The 25,230-nt window shown below is 44.3% G+C and overlaps 1 protein-coding gene across 4 annotated transcripts in view; it reads right to left on the bottom strand.

Annotated features, from left to right (window-relative positions):
• Positions 1-1,696: 1,696 nt before the first annotated feature.
• LOC119224583 (A-kinase anchor protein 13) overlaps positions 1,697-25,230 on the bottom strand; it is a 72,960-nt gene continuing 49,426 nt past the window's right edge. The window contains exons 16-39 of one of the 4 annotated variants that reach the window (XM_037481767.2): positions 23,037-23,079; positions 22,667-22,778; positions 20,426-20,585; positions 18,389-18,456; positions 18,219-18,285; positions 17,667-17,811; positions 16,807-16,919; positions 16,214-16,363; positions 15,569-15,825; positions 14,741-14,866; positions 14,227-14,344; positions 12,931-13,179; positions 12,772-12,848; positions 11,517-11,698; positions 10,700-10,782; positions 10,439-10,627; positions 9,270-9,416; positions 8,833-8,906; positions 8,147-8,191; positions 7,073-7,120; positions 6,709-6,981; positions 5,678-5,842; positions 4,637-4,952; positions 1,697-4,025 (exon numbers count right to left, since the gene is read on the bottom strand). In XM_037481767.2, coding sequence (XP_037337664.2) covers positions 3,973-4,025; positions 4,637-4,952; positions 5,678-5,842; positions 6,709-6,981; positions 7,073-7,120; positions 8,147-8,191; positions 8,833-8,906; positions 9,270-9,416; positions 10,439-10,627; positions 10,700-10,782; positions 11,517-11,698; positions 12,772-12,848; positions 12,931-13,179; positions 14,227-14,344; positions 14,741-14,866; positions 15,569-15,825; positions 16,214-16,363; positions 16,807-16,919; positions 17,667-17,811; positions 18,219-18,285; positions 18,389-18,456; positions 20,426-20,585; positions 22,667-22,778; positions 23,037-23,079 — 3,260 coding nt within the window. In that variant the 3' untranslated portion in view covers positions 1,697-3,972. Of the gene's footprint in view, positions 4,026-4,626; positions 4,953-5,677; positions 5,847-6,708; positions 6,982-7,072; positions 7,124-8,146; positions 8,192-8,832; positions 8,907-9,269; positions 9,417-10,438; positions 10,783-11,516; positions 11,699-12,771; positions 12,849-12,930; positions 13,180-14,226; positions 14,345-14,740; positions 14,867-15,568; positions 15,826-16,213; positions 16,364-16,806; positions 16,920-17,666; positions 17,812-18,218; positions 18,286-18,388; positions 18,457-20,425; positions 20,586-22,666; positions 22,779-23,036; positions 23,080-25,230 lie in introns of all 4 variants that reach the window. The other 3 variants (XM_037481777.2, XM_062562058.1, XM_062562057.1) reach the window with 3 other exon arrangements.

Below are 25,230 nucleotides of genomic sequence, written 5' to 3'. Positions count from 1 at the left end.
TGAATTAAATGTGTGCAAGAGAGACGTAATGAAGCTGTCGAAGCTCGCCGCACTTCACCCTTGTGTCGTTAATCTCGCAGTAACATGTGATATTTGACAACTCATAAATTATGCAGCTAAACCCACAACTATAGTGTTCACCCTAAAACTGATTTTCTCAGTTTAATATCCACAAAGGAAAAGCACAAACATTGTATGTGTCTTCATGGCTGTTATTATTCTACGATGGTGGGATGCATTTGATGGTTTTGTGTTTCTATTTCAGTGAATGACAAATGCAAAAGCAACAGATTAACATATATTTAACTTATCAGAATAACAGCGTGGAAGAAAAGGCTTCCGATGACCACTAAAGAAGGCACTCATTTGGTTACTCTAGTTACCTTAGAGATGTCGCATGCCGTAAAATGCGATGCATTCGCTTAAACTACCAAATCATATATGAAGTAGCAGCCCCACAAAAAAGCAATATATTAGGATTTAATAAGTAGGACCTTTGCACGAAGCAGCAGGAAGCAGCATGTAACAATGGGTACAATCCCTAATGTGAACGGGAGCATCCAGCAGCAGAGACATGAATGTCCCTGAAGAGTCGGTGGCGCCCAAAAGCGGAGCGTTAAAACACTAGGCTAAAGTTCTGCTAACACCACGCTGTTCTGTGTACAGCTTGTTTTTCGGCTGCCCCCAAGTGGCCATTTTCACTAAATGCAGCAGAAAGAACACATCAAAAGCAGCTCTTTGGTTGATTCTTCATTGTTGACTTCACTCGCTTCATGTCAGAGACCAAATGACTAAGCGTGGATAGGAAAGTGCTTTTAGGATTATGTTGCTCTACCCCTCCTCATCAATTCAAAGCTGCTTTAAAAGCTATAAATTAAACGGATTTAGTCATGATGTGAGAATAATTAGTTGAACATGTTGAATTATTCTTATCTATAAAAGATAATCAATATCAGAGTTTAAGAACTGATCGTCATTCAAGCTGCACGCACTTGTTTGCAAACGTTTTATTCTTCAAGGACATGATGGGATTTTTAATTCAGAAAATAATTGTGCAGTCCTGATTTTACTTTACCCTCCCTCTCTGTCTCCTAGTCTTACCATCTCATTTTTCAACAGCAAATCCCCGCCAGCCTCATCACCATGACAACCAGAAGCCGAGGAGACTATCTAGCTTTGTGCCATCGTAGCTTGCTTCTGAACAACTGATTGGGTGGGAATGATCTCCATGGAGATCCAAACCCAGCTGTAGTGACTCTGTTTGCTCTCATCAGCTGATGTTTTGTCTCAAGGGTTTATACACGTTGAACCAGCCGATGGAGAGTGATGGAGATAGCGGCTGAGAAGAGATCACAAGGTTCGATCGATCATTTGTAGCCCAGGGAGAAATGGGACGGGGTGGACTTGTGTATTTAAGAGTGGAAAAGAAGAAGAAGAAGTAGAGGGTTTGAAGAGGCAAAACGCTGTCTGCAGCACGGAGAGATAGAAGCAGCTGGAGCTTCATTTATCAGCCGCTGTGTGTCAATCCATCAAGACGGATGTCAGCTTTCTTGCGTGTCTTTTTTTTTGCTGCTGCAGCGCTGGAGGAAACAGGAAATCAAGCCATTACCAGGATTTACTGCACTGATCCAAATGTAAAAAACCTGATGCACTTTCAGTGTGTCGAGACAAATGATATAAAGCAATACTCAAAATGTCCATTATGATTTTTTTTCTTTATTGTGAGAGAAATGTGACTTGACATGAAACATAAATAAAACACTTACAAAATGCTGCAATAGATCGCAAAAGACTGATCATCCTTTTTTGTACATTTGATCTGTTTTATACATACATCATATTTACATGTTGTGTTTTGCCCTTTGTCTTTTCTTTTTTACATTGTTGGGAACAAAACAAATCCGCACCAATTTGACGGTGCAAAACTCTTCCTTCAAAGCTTCAAAGCAGAGTCCAAACGATGTCTCTCTCTCCTGAGGACGCTCAGCTCTACTTTAGTGCATTTATTGTCTAAGATTTAAGGCTACGCAGGGTGACCTGATGGACACACTCATCTCATGGACAGCCCCATCATCATCATCATCATCATCACCATGATTGTCTTTTACAGAGAGGGGTCTGTGGTTCTGCCCGGCCGCTTCCCCCCCCCACATTAAAGCTGCTGCTGACTGCTCTCTCCGAGTAACCAATTACAATCTCTGACAACTTATTTGTTTCGGCACTCAATTACAAATGCGGCAAGGAAAATGTCACAGAGCGAGAGAGCCCACTCTCATCACATTATCTCCGTACCCGCTGAGAAAAATATCTCAATGTCTCACGGCAGGCAGGATAGGTAAAAAAGTTTAAACGTTGTTGTGGTGTGAGTGGGAGGAAGGGGGGACTCATCTTGTCATAGGTGCAGTGCCCCCTAGTGGTCGAAACACACGAAGCCGGCCAGGAACAAAACAAGAGGCCCCATTCTTCTCCGTTTCTTTGACTGGATTACTCCAAAAAGCCATAAACAAAAGACATGAAGCAACTAATTGGCTGTCCCCGTAAGCCTCTTAGAAGACACACTATAATAAAACCAGGCAGGGAACACAAAGTCAAATCCTCAGCACAGCTAATAGACGAGCACTTAAACGCCAGACAAAAGAGGCGCTCTCAGAGCAGGTCGGTGCTGCTCCGTAAGTCAATGGGAAATAGAAGCTTTCTATTATTTATCTTTTAGAGCTTTTACTTCCTACCTGTCCAGCAGGTAACGTTTGTGTGTGGCTCACAAGCCGGGCTTAGTGGGGATAAAACACAGGTCACCGTGGAAACATTACTTTGGATCAGTGAGCATCGGTTAAAACAAAAAAACATTTTGAATTCCCCAGTTAGCAAAGATCTCCTCAGTCGGTATCTCACACAGGGAACACAAGCAAAGAAACCATGAACGTATTTGGACCAAAGTGCTTCCTGACAGCGTGGGTTCTTTAGAAGCCGAACAGAGCCTCATGCGGCGTGTTTCTATCCTCTAACCAGCTGCTTTGTCCCCAGATTAACAGCCTCCTTCACTGTGAAGGAACGCTGCGACACACCGGAGCCGATAGTTTGCTGCCTGCAGAGTTACGCACAATTAGAAAAGCAAAAATAAAGCAAAGGGAAGGTAAAGCTCCGCTGGAGAGATGAGGGCCGTGTAAAAAGATGGAGCTAATATCCATCCACGGCTCCAGAACACACTAAAGGATATGAATTGATCCATTAGACGCGGGAAGATATGTCTCGTCCTTTCATCACTGTTTCACTGGCAAATGGAGGAATCCATTATTCAAATAAATTAAAACCCGGCAGCAAGATAGATGGCATAAAGTCTTTATAGAAGATTACCGGAGGTGTTTGAATTTGAATTTAAGCACCAACAGAAGGCAGAATTAGTGGACCAGATATGCTTTTTTGAGTAGCAAATAAAGGAATGTTTTCTCTCAGTGTGAATCCTCTTTTGAGTGGGAGGGGTCATGCTGCCATGTCACTGCATGATGCAGATTTTCCTCTGTGGCTTTTTTGATGTTGTAAAGTAGTCAGGAGATACATCTCCAGTGTTGTCATTCACTTGTGTCTGTGGGTAGAAAAGGCTAAAACAGAATCCCCAAAACCTGGAAAGGCAATGGAGCGACCTGCTTTCCATTTGATGCTCCCAAATTCAGAATTCTTCCAATTAAAAAAATCTTCTTTGGAAAAGGGAACTGAATACTCTAAAAGTATGTATGTCTACTTGAAGAATTCCTAAAACATTTAACTGAAAGCAGTTCATTATATTATACAAAAAAATGTATTTCTCTCTTGCATGTAAAGTTAAAATGCCTGACTGCATAATGTGGAGATATTTTCAAGGATGATGTTAAAGGTGCAAAAAAGCCTGCATTATTACGTATGGAGATGCATTTATTACTACTTGGCAGTAACACATTCCCCATGAATAGCTGTGATGGATGCAGAACCTCGCCTTCAGCAGAAGAAGATCTCTCCATCCCGAGGAGTCTCCGGGAGGTGGGAGGGGTCTGAAAGGGAGGAGGGGAGAGTTCATGCTGCACACTGTCAGCACGCAGCACGTACATATGAGACGACGCGGCCTATTGTAGGGATGTAAACGTAGCTGGCGCTAGGACCCAGCGGAGGCGGGTGCACATGGTCAGATGAGGAAGGCTCTGCACGGTGAGATAAAGAGGAAGCCTGATGCAAGCTGACACTTAAAAGCTCAATTTCTCTAAAAAGGCATCACCAGAGTCTACAGCCATGACAGGCTGTGCTGCACGGTGCTTTTTATGGAATTGTTAAAGATGAGGGTCAGTTTCACCGGCTAACCAATGTCTATGTATCTCACACTCTAACTTAATCCAGAGGGTTTATTGATGATGTTTTCATGAGTTTTGTCAGTTATTCAGAACTATAACAATGGAGAATGTATAGTGCAGTGGGTGTCCTACGTCCTTTCTCCTATACAAGTAGACTTATTGAACATATGATCCACTGGTCTTCTGAACTTTTATCGGCGATGTTTAGAACGACGAATGTTTACATTTCTAGTTCCAGGAAAAAAGGCTTAAAAAAGGCACTTAATAATGAACCTGAATGTAAATCCATCCACTTCCTCATATTCACCATTCTCTACCTGCTTCTGGCGTGCTCCCCCCTTTGCTTTTCTTCTTCTTCTTCTTCTCCTTCTCCTTCTCTTCTTTGCTCTTGTTCTTGGCCAGCTGCAGCAGGCTCTTTGAGATCTGGTGGTTGGCTTCTCCTCCTCTGAGGTTGCTGGAGGACGAGGTGAAGGGATTCAGGCCTTTCCCTTTGGGCTTCGACCGCTGGGGCTGCAGCCTGAGCAGGGAGGAAGAGGAGGACGAGGAGGACGAGGAGAGCTTCGGCGGGTCCAGCTGCAGGGACTGGGGGCTGCTGGAGATCAGGGACTCCTCCGACGTCGTAGAGGTACTTCTCTGGGGGGGAAGGTACAGAAGGTGCATCAGGGTGTGCATGTGTGGGAAAGATACTCATTTCAGGCTTTAATAAAAGATGAGTGTGACTCTTTAGCAAATAGAGGTTTAATGGCAGCAAAAGGGCAACATTTCTAACCACATTAATGCATTATGAGACCTTTGAAGCATTTGAATTGGTTGTAATCACTCATCAATATTTGTAATGCTTTATGACCATAATGACGTGCGGTTAAATATCAATTATATCAAAAACTACTGGTGTGACTGACTTCTTTTATAGCGAGAATCATAATGTAGATACGTAAAGTATTAATTACTCTTTGAATGTTTTGAGTCTTCATTTTAACGTGATGATTTCACTGCACTCAAAGCACACAATGGCCACTTACAGTAACTTGTGAACATACATTGCACTGAATTATACAGTACATGGCTGTAAGCAGGTTTTTAGGCATAATGTGGGTTTGTAATGAATTATAGACATGGGCTTCAAAGAAAGTGATGCCAAAAAAACACTTAGGCATAAAAGCCTGGAAATATAGCTTCTGTTGTGACTTGTTTACCAGTCCTCCCCCTCCGAGAGCTGTTTTGCTGTTTGGAGTCAGGCTCAAGCCTCAAACGCGAGTAAAACACCCCCCAAAGAGTGTCTGAGCAAATCACAGCGTCCCACAAAGCAAACGGAGACATGGCCGTCACATTTAAAATGTAAATAAGAGTCCACTCACCTCCTCCATCTTGTCGAGCTCTCGCTGCACAGCCTCCCGGTCCCTCTCCAGCTTCCTCTGGGCGTCCCTCAGTCGCTCCAGGTCTCTCTGGTACTCCTCCTTCCTGCTCTGCAGGCCGTGCTTCTCCTCCTCCAGCTGACCCTGCATCTTCAGGACCTCCTCCTCCTGCAGTGGTTGGAGAGGCACGTTGATGGATTTATTGAAACGGCACCGTGGGATGTGAGAAACTGAAAAGGATGTCACTTCATCGTGGAGCACACCGATGTCTGGGGACTCCATCACCTGAGACTGTCCATGCACCTGTTCACTCAATCTAAAGGTTTTATCATAATGGCTACATTTACTCCGCTGATTAACATACTGATGCCACTTCACAATGAAATCCTTTCTTCACCCTGAGAAATGGAATCTTTTGCAATTGCTGAGTTTTCTTTTCTCTTTGCATTTGCTAAACGTGCCACATTGTGAGCATTGAATGAATCACAATGCGTTTCAATCATTCTCAAACTCTCTTTACCACCGTCAGATAGATGCAAACAGCAATGAGGATGTAGAGAGAGAGAGACTTCCTCACTGACTGATCTGTATTGGTTTTTTATACCAATCAAATTCAGAAGGTCTCCAAACTGGCTTTGCACACATCTGTATAAAGTCAACTGTGATCGGCATCGGTTCACTCTTTTCTGTAGTGTGAGAACAATACAAGGGGCTGAACCTTATTGTAACTCAGAGTGCTCCATCGAACCACAATTCACACTTCTGTAACTGTTAGTATTTGTATAAGTCATCAAAAGGGAAGAAAGTGCTTTTCTATCGAGTCACTTCCATTTACGTCCATAAATGTTGCAGCTTCTTCCTGCCGTTGTTGATTGACAGACCTAAAGCGAGTCATGTGACTAAGTCGGCAGAGCAGGCGAGCTTTGAGCTCATCTTAAACCACTGCGATGAAGCTGCAACGTTTAGTCACCAGAATGCAGCAAATATGGTTACATTTGGAATCCACCTTTAATGAATACATCAATGCGAGTTACCTGGGTGTGCACCTGCCCCTCCCTCTCCGTCAGCCGCTGCTCCCTCGTCTCCCACTCCTTTTCCCGCTTCCTCTTCTCCTCGGCGTGAGCCGCCTGCTGCCGCTGCAGGGACGCCAGCTCCTGCCGCTGCTTCTCCAGGCTGCGCTGCTTCTCCTGCTCGATCAGCGAGCTGGGCCGCGAGGACGCCCGCGACAGCGAGGTGAGGGAGGAGGAGCGCTCGCTCAGGGCCTGCCGCTGGTCCTCGATGAAGCTGTCCTGCTGTACCACCACCGCCTGGGACGGAGGGATCAGGGTCACAATGCACATCACGACCGCCGGGGGTCTGAGGCGCGGGTTGTGTAGGTTTTTACAGGAGGCTTCTTACCTGCAGGGTGCTGAGCAGGTAATGCAGATTGGAGACACTGTTGAGGAACTGCTGGGGGAGAAGAGAGATCACTGAGCACAACTGAAAACATCCCACTTATCCTTCCTAAGAAAAAAGCTCCAGTGGAGGATTTGGTAGAAGGGGGCTTCAGCAGGTGGACTCGGAGGCAAAGCCAGCATTAAACCCCAACTGATGTGAGCTTTTCTTCATTTAAAATGCACAACAAAGACACGACGGAGTCGAGTATGCAGAGTGTGTACTCAGACACCAACTTTATAAAGATCTGCTAAAAGTCTCGTGCATCAAATATAAATGCAGCGTCTGTGTGAGAAGTAGAGGGGGGGGGGGATGATAAGAGATCAAAATGTACAGGAACAGCATCCTATGATAGAAAAACATCTTTTTCTGTAGGAATAGTTGAACCTGTCTATAGCCTGTTAAGTATTAAACATATAGCAGCTTCTCAGGACCTTTTTATTAATGTACATTATCGTCTTTTCTAATTAGAAATCCTAATATTTAGAGAAATATCTTTACATCTTGCAGATGGATTGGATAGAGATCTCATGCTTGTATAACGTTGGCATACAGTGAGGTACACACATTCTCAAGAAGCTGATTTACAATAACTGATGACCAGGAAGCGCCGTCACTGGTAAAGTTTTACAAATGATTTGGGTTATGACTAATTAAAAGGATTTAATTCTAATAAACAAATGTTAGCATGAAAACACACACTAAACCGACCATAAAAAAGGTGAACTTTGTGCGTGCTAATCATGCAAAACTCAAAACAAGGCTTCACAGCAGCCTCACGGCTCTGTAGTTCTCCATTCGCATCAGAATTTCATTATAAATGTGTCTGCTAGCTCATAGAAACATTTACAGTTTACTTTGCCTGCCACAGGGTTGGTTGCTTAAAATTGTGCTTCACAGTAATACCACAAACACAAAGAGTACAACTCTACCACTTGCGCGGCTTCAGGTGATACATTCATGATGATGAAGTTTGGACGGCTCCCGTGGATTAGAGCAGCAGCTCTAATTAAGTTAGAAAGAGGAAGTCGGTGTTACCTCACTGTTCCTCTTTAGCAGCTGCAGCGTGTTGCCGTTTCCTCCCTGCAAGCAAAAACACGCCCTTAAGCACAGCCAGAACACACACACACACACACACACATCATGCAGTGTGTGCGGTGCATACTGTCCAGTGTGTAGGACTGAATGGAATTACAGTTGCACATGTGGCTGTACTGTATAAATCTGCGTAGAAGCAGTCTTTCACTTACTAGGATTTCATCAGGCAGAGCATTACCAGCTCGAAGAATTCATTTTACATTTACAAACTATGGAGAAAACAGCTTTTTTACTGCTGAACCTCCTCTGAACTTTGGCTCCGCGCCCGGGACAGAACGGAAATAAAAATCACGCTCTTTTCTGCGGCTCCACTAAAACATTTAAGACACAATCATGTGCAGTCCAGCTGCTGTGTCTCTGCAGGATAAACAACTACAGAGGCTAGCGGCAGCCCTAAAGGCCGTGCATTCGTTTTCCTCCATTATTGAATTTGCATGCAACTGATGGTCGCCATTAGCAACAGGCTCTTTGCAGGAGGAGTCAAGAGGCTAATTCACTGGTGGGAGAGAAGTGGCTAAATTCATCTCAATGGCGTTGTTAATGTGGGCGCATAAATGCACCCCCACACACGGCCTCTGGGTTCTCATTGAGGGGCTTTAAGGGCAATTGGCAGCTGAGATGCTGACCTTCTTCAAAACGCTGTCGGACTCCGTCCTGCGCAGATCAGCCGCTGTATCCTCGCTCTCGTCGACGTCTCCACCTGACAGGAAGGGAAACCACAGGAGATGGAGATGAACCCAGCGGCTCAGGTCCACTGATCCGCAAAGACAGCCACAACTACTATATGGAAAGTCTATGTACTAATGTATGTTTTTGAAAGCTGTTTGGATGCTCTGCAGGTGCTGCTACTGACATAATAGTCTAGGCCTTTTATGGCTCAATATCTGCCTCGGTGCCACTGGAGTCCCACTCACCAGTGGTGAGGCTCTGCTAACCATGTCCTGACCTAACACTGCACTGAACAGGGGCGTTGTGGGAAACTTGCAGTGAGCCCTTGCCGCTCTGGGTCACCGAGTCGATGCGGTTCAGTGTCTTCACACCGCTCTTCTGCACCGAGGCTTACTTTTGCTGCTGTGCATCTGATGGCTGTCGAAGCCTCCGAAGGTCTCGGCCCGACGGGGCAAACACACCGGCCCCGCTCCCCCTCCCTCCTGGACGCCGGCCATGGCCCCTCCCAGGCTGCCGTTCACCAGCCCCTGCAGGGTCTCCACTGTCACACACACAGAGAGAGAGGGGGGGGGGGGCAAAATCAATGTCAGTAAGTGAATTAGCGCGGCTAACAGCGTTACGGTTCAGCTCTGCGCTGAATCCTTCGAGGCACTTCTGCTTTCAACCAGCAATTGGCTTCTGTTGCTTAGCAACTATTCACCACCTGTTTGAAGCACAGAGCTATTTTGCTGAAAGCTAAAACATCCCGACCCCTATAAAAATGACACCAACTTGGGCTACACAGAGTATGACAATAAAAAAACAACATGTTGCTGGTTGAGGTGAAACAATGAGCTAAGACAACCTCAGCAGGGGACATGACATTACATATAGCTCAAGGATTATTATTGCCCCAGGTGATACGAGGGGGGCGGGGGGGGGTAGCTCACCTTTGCTGCTGGTTTCAAAAGTGGAGAAGATTACATTACATTACATCTTTTTAGAGCTGCAAACATCCTAAAGCTGAATGTTTACTTGTGATCAGATACTGCTGCTTTTTCACGGAGACACTTTGCCTGCAGCAGTACTTTATTCTTCATTAAGGACGAGCTGCATAGCGTTTGTACAACTTCAGTACATCTAATATAAAAATAAACAATGCTTTGTCATTGCACAATACCACAGCAAAACACAACAAATGTAACATATTTCTTTGTTAATTATGTTTTCCAACATTTCTGTTGTGACTAATTAAACATATTTAACAAGTATATACATATATAACAAGTCATGTTCTCAAGGATTTTGCTCCAGCTCCATTTTTCACTCATGCCAAACATCTCCAAAACCGGATTGTTTAAATTTACATCAACTTTATTCTCTCTGTCAAAATGTACTATCAAATAAACACTGCTTCCTCCTCCATAAACATTTGATGAACAGTGCGTAGGAACAAATGACTCTGAGACTAAATAAGATTGGAGATACTAAAATAAAGGAAGTGTCCAGCTACACGGATGGAAAGTGAGATGAGGTCTGTGTTATTGTTGGTAACCCATAAACAGCACAAACACAGCGTCTTACCCTCCTGCAGGGCGTTCAACATGATGGACGCCCCCCCGGGCGGCTCCAGGCTGCAGGCCGACCGGAAGAGAGGCTGGACCTGCCGGTAGACCTCCTCCCCTGGGTTCAGAGGCTCCCACATCCCCCTGAAGAGCTGCACCTTCTCCTCCAGCAGAGACATGATCTCTGTGTCCTTCTGCCTCAACAGATCTGACCGGCAGAGACGGACGGTGAGGAGAACAGTTTTGTGGCTTTGTGGCACTATAGAAGTGTTCCCCTCACCTCGCATCTCCTTGGCTTTAGTCTCCAGTTGTCTCTTGTCATCTTCCGTTTCACTGGGAATCCCTTCGTCCTCATCCTTCTCCCTGTCCAACCAAAATCTACATCACTTCCAATATCTATGTATACGTCTACAAGCTGAGATCAAACAATTCAAGTTGGAAATGAATGCCCAAAGATTTTGATGACTATTTTTTATTACATTTTATAGGCAGTTCTTTCTGAGGATTTTTTGCAAAACAATCATTCCCTTTAGTGTATATAACACTAACAGCTTTGAACAAGAACATGATGTTGTTGGAAAGAGAAATAAAGGAGCATCATTTGAAGACTTTTAGTCTACTTCTGCCAATATATTGATTGATGTATTTGAACAGAAGACTGACTGGAGAGGGAGATCTCTCTCCTTCCGCTGGCTGCAGTGGAATAATCCTCTGCTTATAGAGAGCTGCCCTTGAAGCCAATCCAGTATTAGACGGTCCCTGAGTGCGTCCCATCCCCAGGTAGAGCGGCGCTAATCCTCCTGACCGCAAAGTGCTTTGTCGCAGCTTCCCGTTTATTACTATCTGGAGAACTGGGCTGGGTCTAACTCTTGGGTTACAACACAGAAAAGCTGTGGATGAGCCATGAGCAGCCAATAGGGGATGTGAAGCATGTTTTGTCCAGTTGAGTTAATGAGCTTAAGTTAGAAGTAAAGGGAGCCAGTGTATTCTGTGTAAAACAATTGTTCTTGGATACAAAAGCATTTAGTGGTATTTGCAAAATCCCTTAACGCTCTTGTGATTCAAATCACCTAAACGCATAAATAAATCCTACTTACATGGACTGCATGGCCTCCTGGATGAGCTGCATCCAGGTGTTGCGCTCGTCCTTAGAGCTGGCCAGGACCTCCATCATCTCCGGCTTCTCGATGCCCGCCGTGATGAGGAAGAGGCCGCGCTCTTCGTTGGCCACCTCCCTCACGATCAGCTTCTGGAGGGAGATGACCGTGCAGCGCTGGTCCTGCAGGGAGGGAAGGGCGAGGGAAGAAGGGGAGGGGTTGAGGGAGGAGGAGAATGAACAGAAGAAGAAAAGATGAAGAGGAGGAGGGAAAACACATGTTGTTGGAGGTTGGCGAAGGCAGGAAGAAGGGTGGGTGGAAGCAGAGGTGAGTGAAAGGATGGCGAGGACGGGAATAGAGGACAGAGAGAGGTTAAAGACATGTGTGTGGGGGGGAAGGAGAAAGAAGGAGAGAATACATGTAGATTCTGGTTAATGTTGTTATCATCAACACAGGAGTCAGCTGATCAGCAGTCTTTGCATCCTCAAGGTTGAAAAAAAAAAAAGGCACAGTTAAATAAACTAACACCACAAACCGCTGTTTCATTTCTTCTCGATTCAGTGAAACTCAGTCGCAGAAAACCACATCCCAAAGTTTTTTTAGCAATCTCATCTGAGGTTTAAGGAAAGGTTCCTTTTAAAGTAACTGCTGTGGAATAATGGGAATACAATCCACCGCTGGTGCATTTATGGGTTCAATCAAGTGAAATCAAGTGTGCATTTTTGGTCTTTAGCTTTGTCTTTTTTTTAAGCTTCAACTGCACCTCAACAAAGGAAACAAGTCTAAAAATACTAACAATCTCTGGATGAAACCACCTTGTGCAGCTAACATTGTATTTTCCGCCCAGGTGATTGAGGCTTGTTCACATTCAAAGCCACATGTTTGTCCTCCAATGGCAATTTTTATGCCATAGGCCCGCTTTGGTTTTCATTCTGCCCAGTGTGTGTGTGTGTGTGTGTGTGTGTGTGTGTGTGTGTGTGTGAGTGAGGCCAGTAAACATGGAAAAAGACGTCAACAATGATATACTTCATTCATTATAACACTTCATCACAGTTGGTTTGGATGCCGAGAGCGGCTTCATCAGCTCCTACGTACAGGCAAAGGGGGGCGGGTAAAGCTAACAGCTAACAGTATGATAGGAAAATATGAGAGCAACGTTTCTGGCGGTGATCTTGATTCCCGGAGAGATGGGTAAAAAAAGTGCTTGTGAACAGTGGAGGAAGGAGAGCAGGAAGGCTTAAAGCGGGGATCCTACCAGCATGGCGAAGGCATATTTCTGGTCTTTCTCTTGGAGGAAGACGAAGACGTCCGACAGCAGCAGAGCGTGGACGTCTGGAGAAGAGCCGGAGGAAAGGGGTTGGGTAAGTACAAGGTGGGAACACACGTTTTAAGGGAGAGTTTGCGGCCTCCTCACCCTTCGGCCGCCCCTGGCAGTTCTTGAGCTGCAACACTCCATCGTGGATCAGCCTCCGCCTCAGCAGGTCCTCCTTGGCGAAGATCTGGCCGCTCTTCGTCATCATGATGGACTTGCTGTCCATGCGGCCGTGAAAGTCTTTGAGGCGGCGCCTCTTCTCGTGCTCGTTCACCTTGTTGTCGACTGCGGCGATCACCTCCTTCACCAGCCGGACGGCGTGCGTCAGGTCCTCGTGGTCCTCCTCGCTCTCTGCGCCGACATGTGACCAGAGAGAGACGGAGGTGAGGCAGGCGAGCGCTCCGGCATTGATACCTGTCTCTGGATAGACTACCCGTGAACCAATACCTAAGCCCGCTCTTTTTTTATCCGAGGAAGTATGATTTTAAGAAATCTTGTATTTTGTTGAGACACAAAATGTAGGCAAAATTATGGCTGATCAGGTCCATTTGGTAATTTGAACTTTGGCCATGAAATATGCACCGTGATTAAGCCCAAGAGTCCTTATGTCTCTGAGACACAGGCCTGGTTTATAGTGGGCACTTGAGTTCCATCAGTAAGTAACAGTTTCCCCCCAAAGTTGAATATTTTCCTCCTATGGTTGTGAGTACCTGAGTGCTCCCAAGTACCATAATCCTATCTGTAAATGTGAGCGTGCCATGTTATTCTCACACAGTAAATATCAGCATTGGCAGGAGAGAGTCCTTTTAAAGCACCTTGGGGATTAAGGTAGAGCCCCCCCCCCGCCCCACATAGAACTATAAACAGCCTTTAAGAGGGATTAGATTAAATGTACACAGTGGGAGGCCAAACCATGAGATGCAAATAACGTGTGAAATATTTGACGTGCACAGTGTATTTATCCTAAATGTGTGATACACACACACACACACACACACACACACACAAAATCATTAATTCAGTTAACCCCAAGTGATTCAAGCTTCTACAATGCTTTTTGATAGCTCAACGTTTACACTTTTCTAAGATTTCAGAAACACATTCTAGGCTGTGCAAAGATATGCTTCACAAAAGGTCTGTAAACTTCACTAAATGAAAATGTTGTATTGCATATTTTATGCAAAGTGATGACAGGTTAGATGAGGATGATTAAAGACTTCAATGTCTCCAGCGAACAATACGAAGCTATTTACGGAACCAAAGAAACAATTGAACAAGTAAAATCTCTATTTTTGTCATCTCATTATCTATCTGTAGTCGCCACTATAGTCCTAAATAAAACCCACTTTCCCCAATCCATAGGGTCAAGTCCACCGTAGAGGCCGGCAGGAAGCTAACCTTTAGTGTGCTGCAGAATTCTCTGAATTAGCACTGGGTACTTTGTTATTCTCTGGGTCACCAGCAAGATGCATTCTGGGATACCAAGCCTCCGCACAATGCTGCTACTCATCTTTTTCTGGGAAAAAAACAACAACAAGTGCTTTAGTGAAACATGTCAACGTAGCAGGTGGCTCTAAACGATAAACGGAAATCACACTCTCTGTAGAACAATACAGTCATATTACTTAAGATGTGTTTGCTGTGATTATGAATACAACAACAATAAAAGACAATGGAAGAACTAACACATTTCAAATGAAGCAAACAGCCTCAAGGGTTTTATGGCCTACATGCACTGACAGAACGAGAACAAGCCTTTCTGACTAACACAATGAGTGGCACAGAACCCAGTGTGTCTGACACATCTATTCAGCAACGGCTACTGGAAGACCAGACATCTCTCTTCAGCGAAAAGAATCACTCATGCGGGATACATTTGTGACTGAAATAGGACTGGCTGAAAGATGCTTACTTTGATAAAGGCCTTGAAGCGTTTGTCTTTGGTCAGGAGGTCTTTGTAGAAGTTCACGGCCTCGTTGTGGCGGCTGCAGAATCTTCCGTAAACCCTCTTCATGCTTTCGCCGTTGCACCCTGAGAACTGCAGCACAATTTCACAGACGTGTTACACAAAACAAATATCGCTACAGACCACAAAAGAATAAAAATAAAAAAAGCTAAGCCAGGAGGCTAAGGTTGTAGGAGAACGTCTACTGGGAGCTAGGACTCAGTGTTTTAGTTTCAGATCTCGAAAGTTAAGCCGGGAGAACCATATTTAAAGAACCAACTCCTACGGCACACTAAAACAGAGCTAAGGACTGCTATCTGTTTCTGAAACATGGAAACAGGAGACTATAGCCAGGTTGTGTGCTTAGAGCTCATTGCCCAGAAGGATCACGCTGATGTTGAGCAGCTGTGTTGTTCCACATCTCTTACTAGAACTAAACACATCTCAGCTGAGGCTGATGGGAATGTTGTTCCCTTCCAAGGTATTCTGTAATAAACTATAATGAAATGTCAAACGGAAGGAAAAGTTATGGAATCTAGAGCATTGATCCTGTGGGGACCATCCTTGTCTGTACAAATGTCATGGCAATCATTCCACTAATAGTTTGATCATTTAAAAAAAACTCATAATTATGTTTAAGTCTGGTCCAAAGTAGTGAACTAACCTACCAGCCTGACATTGAATAGTTTATGGGAGTTGTGGTTTAAATCCTCTTTCTACATTACATAGTGGATATTTGCAGCAAACAATTTGGGGACCTGAATCTACGTCGCACCAGCCCCTCCCTCCTCTAACCTGGCTGACCAGGATGTCCCCTATCCTGTTGATGATGAAGCCTCCATCCGTGCTCCCCCCATGCAGCTGGCTCTCCTTCTTCCTCTCCAGGAGGCGGAGGAGGTGCTGCGTGTGGAGCTCCAGCAGCTCGTCGATGGCGGGGAACAGCTTCTCCAACATCTGCAGCTCCAGCTGCACCTCCTTCTGGAGGCCTTTGCTATAGACCTCGGACATGATGCGCAACGTCCGGATGTGGTGCATCTCCGTCTGCATCAGCTCTGAAGGGGACGCAGGGAGGAAACGCCTGGTCAAAACATGACATCAGCGGCACTTTGTACCCGACCGACCGTCGGGTCTCTGCATAATTCTACCTCCGAGGTCGCCAGGCAGCGTGTGTCACTGAATACCTTTGTGTAAGCATAGGAAATATGATATTTGAGGAGCCTCAAATAGATTGTAACCAAAGGCTTGAGACGTCTCGACGCAGTAACTCAATGAATATATCTATCTTAACAGACTTCACCATATACAGTAGTTTCTACTGAAAAAACAGCTACAATGGAGACTACTTTGCAATAACACTTAACTGTGCTTCTTAAGTTGCTTAACATTGTCCTGTATTTCCAATGAACTTGTTAAAAGCGTGTTCAGGGTAATGAAATGCACCATATATGACGTCCTGCTTCTTGGCGAGCTCTTTGTCCAGCTGCTGCAGGTACTGCTGCTGCTCCGCACATAAACTCCAAGAGTCTGCTTCCAGCTCCTTGGCCTCGGCCTCGAACTCCCCCATCAGCTGGCCGTCCATCATCTCCGTCCCTGCGCCGACGACACAACTTGTACTTCCAATTTCAAGCTAAAAGTTACATTTTATGATTTTTTATAATAAATCATCATTTTGATTAGGTCTTTTGAAAGAATCGTGCAAGTAAAGCTACTTCACCATTTGCTATATCCCGTTCCTTTATGGACTGGAATCATTATTTTGTTTCACTCAATGCTGACGTTGCAGTGTTGTGATTACATTGCATGTCATTTACATGGTTTAATTCCTTCACATTAGAAATATTCTAATGAGTGTTAGGAAGAACACAGAACACACATTTGTTATCTTAAATATCATATTTTGTTTAAACTTTGAGTTATTCATTCAGTCTATGGTGTGTGTGTGTGTGTGTGTGTGTGTGTGTGTGTGTGTGTGTGTGTGTGTGTGTGTGTGTGTGTGTGTGTGTGTGTGTGTGTGTGTGTGTGTGTGTGTTAACCTTCATCAGTGAGTGATTCCATGGACTCTGTGACCTGGTTGGTTCTGTTGAGGGAGTCGGTAGACTGCGAGAGATACCGCAGGCCTTTAATGGGCATGTCATCAAACACCGGACTGGAGATAACAATAAAAAACACTAAATTAAAACCACAACCTGCCAATAAGATGAATAAACACACAAGGTGAAAATAAGATGCAGTCAAATAGAATGTCAACAAATAAAAGAAGGCAAAAGAAGCAGAAATACATTGAATTTAAATAGAAATGTTATTATCCAAGTGTCCTTACATCCATCCCTATGTAACGGAGTCAGAAATACAAGTTATCATTTTCAATGTATCATCTCTTATTTTTGGTTATTAGTCAACAATCCTGTTGAGTGTGAATTTTATTTTGACGAGTTAAATCTGTTATAAGCGGATATTGCGTCTCATCTTTTCTGCGCCTCCTAGGCTTCCGTAGTTTTTCCTTCACAGAAGGGTTACGCTGTTGAAGGTATGTTGTGTTTTTTAAAAATGTAATTGTTTGTATCAGCGACCATTATCGTGAGTAACATTATTATCACGGCATCCAGCTGATGAAGTGTCATCATTTTAGAAGGTAAAATATACGTTTGGTGGTCGCTGAATTTGGCGATATTTGTCTTAGCATTAACAGTATTAACATCCGCTTGCCCTGACTTATATCTTCCCCTTTATAGGGAGCTGATGTGCAGATAGAGACCAGAAGGCACTATTTGTGTCTTATTGTCTTCTGCAGGACCAAATAAATTCTGGAAAGATCAGTATCTGAGTCGACTTCTTCTATTCACAAAACGCATCCGTTACACATGCACCGAGGAACACACACATAGCAGCTCACCCTGCGATGTTGCTTATAGAGAGACTCTTGGAGAGGTTGTTGCCATGGAAAGTCATGATGCTGGTGTGTCTCCTTGATGAGATTAAGGAAGGATGATCTTCGGGGCACAAGATGGCAGACCAGGGTCGCTCCCTTGTTCCACCAGCTGGACCAGAGACGGGTACATTACAGGAAATGCATATTGTGTCATCACTGTGCACTACACAGGCAACAAGTTAAGTCTAGCACCAATGTCCTTAAACCTGCATTCTTTCTAAAGTCATTTAACTGATCTAAAACATTGCGACACATACTACATGCAGTAATACTGCTGGGGTTACATGATGTTTCTCTAAGCAGGAAGTGCATGAAGAATGTCCGTAGCTGCTAGCACTGCACTCTTAAGATTTGAGTGAGTGGTTTTCAGTGATTCCCTCTACAGCCCATAACCGTGCTGTGAGCAAACACAGAGTAGGAGTAGAGTGCAGATGCTTGGTTTATTGAAGCTATCTTTAGTCCAAATGGCTGGAGAGCTGGAAATGACAATTTGTGCCAGTTTTGTTTTACACTCACCTTTGTTCCTCATGGTGACCGTAGGAAACGGGCTTGAATCTGGTACTGAAAACTGTTGTTTGGGCAGCTGGCCAGAAACGCAGAGAACAGAAGCATTAATGAGGAGTTGGCTGCAGGAGACAAAGAGCCGTCTGGAATCAGTGGTGCTGTTACTCTCGGGGAACTTTTACCTTCATCTTCACCTTGGCACAAACAGGCAGGCTGTCCCTGCAGCTCTTGTGGACAGAGGCGTTACAGTCTGGAAAGAAAAGCATCAGAGCGCTCAGTGAATGCTGTGAGCGCGGCGGTGGGGGCGTCCAGGGTGTGTGGAAAAGGTGGGGGCAAGAAATTCTGACTCTGACTTTTTTCATAGCCGGCCAGGAAACTCCACCAACCCGCTAATGAAAGCCAGACTGGAGCAGAGCATGTGATGCAATGAAGGCGTAATACTGCTCATGCCCGAGAGGAAAAAGAAGAAAAGAATGACTTTTGGCTGTCAGAGGCACACACACACACACACACACACACACGCACACGCACACACACACACACAGTACATGGGAAAATGTCAATTATATAAACATTTCCAAAGCCCCATTCTTAAAGTCATCATTTCGATTGCTAAAATAAGATCATCCTGTAAAGTCAATGGGAGAATTCCATACAAACCAGTTCCTACTTTGTAACAGACGGAGGATCTACCGCTTCTGGTTGTGTCAAAATAAGTAACCACATGGACGTGGTTTAACCTTCATCCTACCGACATTCTGAGCACGAGAGGTCACCCGCTGAACCACTGAATGAGAGCAACCAGCAGAGCAAAATATAAACATCCCATCATTTGGAGTGTCAAATTGCTATTTAAGAAATGTCCAGAATTCTACATGTGGGGACTCAGTTAGTGGGATGAGGGTGACAGAGTGAAACCCTACAGACACGCTGACACAGCTCGTCACAGATGCAACTGGCCAACAACATTTCCGCTCTTTAGGAGGACATCCATGCACTCTCTTGGTCAGGGGGGGGAGATATAGTCTTGTGTGAGCAGCATGTGGTGAGGCAGATATGTCACTTTACCGCGTGTTTTACATGCTAACGTCTAGTTAACCACATTTTCTCCACTGGAACGACACCCCACAGTGCACAGCATCACGTTTTCCCCACTAGAAGGGCCCACTCTAGGGCATTTGATCTCATTTTCTCCATTACCAATGGTGGCTAAAGCAGCTTGAATTCTTGCCCATTTATTCTCCACTTAAATGCTTTTACAGAGCATTTTAATGCTTTTTGTGGACGTTTCAACCGATTCCAGCTAATCTCAGACAAAGGGCAACTGTCTGTTGGCCCGACATCTGCAGCAACAAACCTCCCGAAAACACCCCCGCAACAATCTGTGGCTCCAGAAATCCCATCCGGAGCGGTTCCTGCCGGTTTGAGGCACATTGTGACCATTGACAGAACCGTCTGATCCATCAGAGCTGGTCTCTCCTTATTAGGCGGTTTCTGGCTTGCACAGAAGACTTGTGCAATAAACTAGATCCTCTTTATTGCTGCTGCTGTTTCAGAAACAATTCAAGAAAAGCTTCACTACTTCAAACAAGTCATGGAGCTGGTTGGTATTATTTGAGTTTCAGACACTTTTAAGAAAAGTAGAAAAAGTGGATGAAGTAAATAAACTGGCTCCTTTTCCATTGTGCTTCACTGAAATTCTTTTAACTCAAACATGAAACAGGATCCGTCTACACGTGATCCATTCATTATGCTGTCATCATCATCTGCAAACACCATTGAGATTGTAGATTTTGGTTTGGTTTTATGGTTTTGTTTGTTGTCTGACTTGTCTTTTACCAGAGGTGTTATCTAATGTGTGTAGATGATGTCTTTTCTAAAGTGTTCTGTATGTTTCCGTTTCTCCTTTGGGGAGTAATACAAATCCTTTTATCGGATTTCCACAGTATTTTTCCCAAACTAAACTCTTAAACTATATATGTATATATATATACGTGTATACCTCCTATGATTCTTGACAGAGCTTTGACTGTAGGTTGATGCCACATAGCATTAAGGCTTGAATATTGCCACTTCCTTTTTCCTTACAGTATACTCAGTGTTGTGTGCATTAGCATGGCTCCTTATTCAACCAGATAAATGATTCTAATAATGATAAAGACCTTAAGCAGCAGGGGTTCTGACCTGGGGAGGGAGAACACAGGGACAGCAGGACTTACATGTGCACTGGAACGCCTCCTTGCTGTTAAAAGCCTTGTTGCACTGGAAGCACTGGAGGGCCTGGCACGGGCTCACTGGTGTGAAAAGATGGCTGTTGATTGTCTTCTTGTCCTTTTCCTTGACCTCCTTGTCTTTCTCCCTTTTATCGCGGTCCTTTTCCTTCACAGGGGGAAGCGTCATAGTTTAGAAGACAAGCCAACCAAGACAGGGCAGTAATTACTTTACCTTTAAATACAGCCTATTACAAGAAAAACAACAAAACACAATGCTGGGTCACTTTTGGCCAGTCGCTTGAGTTAAATTACAATCTCGATCCAGCAGAGCAGCATTAAACCTCAATGTAGTACGCAGCAGGGGGCTTTGCATATTAAGGGTTGCATTATTTATGCTGACCTCATTAGGAGACTATTTGAAAGCAGTGTTTCCTTGTCTGAGGGAAGCTTTGACTTAAAAAATAATGTTAAAAGCTGGAATTTGATGTATTTTTAACAGGATTACTAGACGGTTTAAAATAAGGAACAGTTCCCCACTACGGTCACCCTATTGATATAATAATGTCTCTTCTCAGCTACTGCCGTGCTCCTTTTGTAAGGAGGCTGCTGACGGAGACTCGCTGTCTAGGAATCGGATCTCCGACCTTTGCACAACAGGTCGTCCTCAGCTGATGGTCATCTCCATACACCAATCCCCATAAAGCGGTGGAGAGAAGAACAGGGCTCTTATTCTCGTGTTGCATCACGGAGCCTCCACCCTAACCCAGAGGAAACGGGTGGGGGGGGGGAGGAGGGGGCGGGAAATTGAGTTTCCAGCTCGTTTTAATAGGCGGCCCCTGGGCCTCTCGGTCTGAGGGCACCACAAAGCTGCACACACTGCAGCGCTCTCTTCTTCTCTCTTTCTCTTCAAGACGGCGACTGGATGGAACATCACGCATTCATTGTCACTTCCTGCAACAGCTGTCTAACCAAACTCCACATGAGCATTCTGCACCCCAGGGACTTTTCTAAGAATTGCTTTCTTTTTTGACACTCAATGATATTTTATTTTTTTCCTTTTTTTTAACACTAAAACTTTATGGGGAAAAAAGCCAATTCAAAGATTTAAACATAGTTCTGGTTGCTGAAGTGATTCATTATGATAAAAAGTGGTAATGACTGAATCAGGTAATGACTTGACTGGAAAGAGACATCAGCCCCAGGAGGGAACACAGCGATCCATTCTCACATGATACCCTACAGTTTCAAATGGAAATCAAAAGGTAAATAAAAAAGAGCAGTCCTTTCGCCTACCTCCAGCCAACCTTTCCATCTGGTTGAGAAGTGTCTCCCCGTGAAGCGCCTGCATAACATCACTGGCTGTGGCTGAGGCTACTGGCAGCACTGAGGCTGCAACGAGGAAGTGACTGGCTCGCCACGGGAGGATACGGATGCTATTTCAAAATGTGCCTCACTACCTCCTCTCTGAACAGGACATGCAACTGTGTGAAGCCTAACACAAAACTAAATCCCTTAAAACCAAAGTTATTAACAGACAACCTATTAAAATGCCTGGTTGAATTCAATGAAGACTAAAGGTTGTAGTGTTGGTCCTTGACCACAAACACGGATTCAATTCAACAACCAGGCGCCTCCTTGAACAACAAAGCTTTGTTAATAGTTTGCTAAAAAACAAAAACATGGTCAATAAGGTTTGGCCTGTTCCTTTAAAAGCAAAGTAGGGACTGAGGTCAGATGAGATCATAAAACCACCTTCATCTTCGTCTTCCTGTTTTACTTCCTGTTCACACTTCTGTGTGTCTCTCTTAGACGACTGCGCAATAACGGATTGCAAACAAAAGTTGAAGTTGCTCCAAATAGTACTTCTTTCCCCAAATTAGCGTAATTACTGGATATCAAAGTACAGTGCGTCACTCTTGCGGTTTTGTGCTTTCATTTAGTATTCATTCATCATGCTGAGAAGGGGAGTGTTTCTCCCACAAAAGGAATTTGAACTATTGCTTATAATGTAATAAGAAGATATTTTCACTTGAAAAAGACTTTTGGCCGTTAAATAACTTTCTTTTAATCTAGAGATTCATGTCTGTGACAAAGAAAATGTCGTAAGACAAAATGCTCTGTGGGCAAATCTGAGACACCAAGTTGTCCTGAAGAGAAGCCCAGGGACAAAAAGACGATGACTGGAGCTGTTCAGAAGCAGAAGGATCCCAGCGTGGCTCAAAGGAAGAAATATCCACGTTCCCTCACCCTGGTCTTTTTGTACATCTTGTTCTTGAGGTAGCTGAAAGTCCGGCTGACTTTCGTCACGCTCTTGCCCTCGGTGTCGCTCCGCAGAGGGCCCGGTTCCTCCTCAGATATACTGTTACACACACACACACACACACACACACACACACACACACACACACACACACACACACACATTTTATCTTCAAGGAGCTGCATTCCCAAGGCTTACCTGTTTGCACATTCCAAACATTGTTTTTAACAGCACTGTAAAGCTGTAAAGCTTCAGGAACTATTTTCCGTTAAGGTGTGTGCATTCGTGTGTGTGTGTGTGTGTGTGTGTGTGTGTGTGTGTGTGTGTGTGTGTGTGTGCGTGCAGAGTTTAACTGACCTGTACGCTAGGGAGCCGGAGGCGCTGGAAAACGACCTCATACCTAGAAAAACAGGAACACAAGAGAAGGACAAAGAGAGTCAGGAGTTTATTTTTTAATTGTTGTATTTCTCTAAGGTGGAAATTCTCCTCACTATCTCAATTTAAAAATGGTGAAAAAATCAGTTTTTTTGACAAAGCTAACCACCAGCAAATGAGCTGACTGAGCTTAATCCGCGCCTATAAACACACACACACACACACACACGCACACACACGAATGCACGCGCACAAACAAAAGGGCAACATTTTGATCCAGTGCCATTAATGACTGCTCAAATATGGCTCCAAATTAAATTAAATCCCTGAACTCTCAGAGTCTTGTTCTATATTCACAAGAAATGATGGATAAAATTCAACTTGATCAGATATTAAATAAAAGGCGATGGTGGCGCACGGAGTCATGTGATGCGCTGGAAGCCGCAAGGTTGGCAGTTTGAATCCCGGCTGCCCCATGTGGAAGTGTCCCTGAGCAAGACACCTGACCCCTAACTGCTCCCCAGGCAGAATGTAACGCATGGGTTATGATGCAATGTAAGTGGCTTTGGATAAAAGCGACAGCTAAAAGACATGTGATGTAATATTGGTCACACAAAGTCCCTCTTTAATTGCTACCTAACGGCATGCATAATTACCCCCTGATGGACGTGGGCCTCCGTCAACCACCACAAGTTGCAGTTTACAGTTGTGTGAAATTATCCTTATTAGCATATTAATGAATGGCCAGTCATTTTATTTGAAAAGGTCGCAGCGACCTTCGACCAACAAATCCAGTTCACCTTTGAGTGAAGGTGGACAGATTTGAAACTGAGCGATTGAAGCTATCGCCGAACCGGAGGCATAAATAAAAACAATTAAACAATGCCATTAAAGCATATTCAGCACACGCAGCCTTAGTTAAATCATCACCAGAGAATCTGCTACCCTCGAGGGATCATTTCTCCTTAAATATTCTCTAGCGCAAGTATGCAAAGCATTGCTCCCAAAGCAGGTCAATGAGGACAAAGCTCACTGATCAGGAAAGGGAAGGCTCGATTGTCTCTGACTAAAGTTGACACACATTTATCTGAGAAGGCCATTTTCCAGCAGTGTTTGTGATGATAACATGTTGTCTTTCTTCGGTGATTGCATGTAAAAAAAAGGGACGTATCTAATGGTAGGTCAGCTGAATCCTAGACCCTGAACCGGACAATGCTTTTCCAATTGTTGTCAACAGGTTATTATTATTTGTATTCTAACTGCCATCCCAAGGGTTAGGGGTAAGTACTGGTTTCCTTCAAAGTGTTTGTTGCAGCTGACCTTCGGGTTCAAAAGGGTGAACAACTGCAGGGAGCGCTGCAAAAAGTGAGAGGTGGCAGCTGTTTAGGCTATATGTTTATGAAACGTTAATCGGGATATTCAACTTAACATATTTTTGGGTTTAAATACTAGGAGTTATTTTTGTTGTGTGCTCAGACATGGCCTACAGTAATTGAATGCTAGTTTCTAGTTTATGTGTATTTCAGGTCCCACTTTGGCGACAATCCGGGTACTTTGCTAACTGCTAGTTCTCAAAGATTGTTCACGTGTACCTTGATCAAAGCACAACATATTTTCTTTTGTAAAGCTCATCTCAATGAAAAGTGACAGAATGTTTGACTGTGGGTTGGTTTTTGAGGGAGAGCCAGGGCTCTAACAGCAACAACTACCGGTCTGGGTCCAACGTCACAGCTACTTGCTACTGCAGCAGTTCATAGGGCTTTACTTACTCCAGTTATCATCATCATCATCATCATCGCTAGATGAGGAGTCCCCGAAAACAAACTGAGACTTAGATTTGGTGAGGATGGGGGAAAGGCTGAAAGAGAAGGAAATTCGCCTCTTACGTCTTAGGTGTCCCACTGCTGGGGAGGAAGGCAGGAAGGAAAGAGCCACAGCAAGAACTTATTAAGATGGAATGAATTAAAACAGAAACTTCAACAGGCTGCTGCAGGAACGAGTCCTAAAACCCAGATGGCATCTATGTGCGTCATTATTATCGTCTATAAGTCCATCAGACTTTTAGTTAGCTGCCAGAAATAGGGTCTGTGGTTCAGACAGATAAAAAAGAGATTATAATGTTCCATAACATAAAATACACGTTCTTAAGTGTCAATGTGTGTAATGAAAATACCAA

This window comes from Pungitius pungitius, chromosome 4, assembly GCF_949316345.1.
Source record: "Pungitius pungitius chromosome 4, fPunPun2.1, whole genome shotgun sequence".
Classification (NCBI taxonomy): Eukaryota; Metazoa; Chordata; class Actinopteri; order Perciformes; family Gasterosteidae; genus Pungitius; species Pungitius pungitius.
Note: the sequence above shows the minus strand (reverse complement) of the source record. Positions and strands in the feature narration are given on the sequence as shown.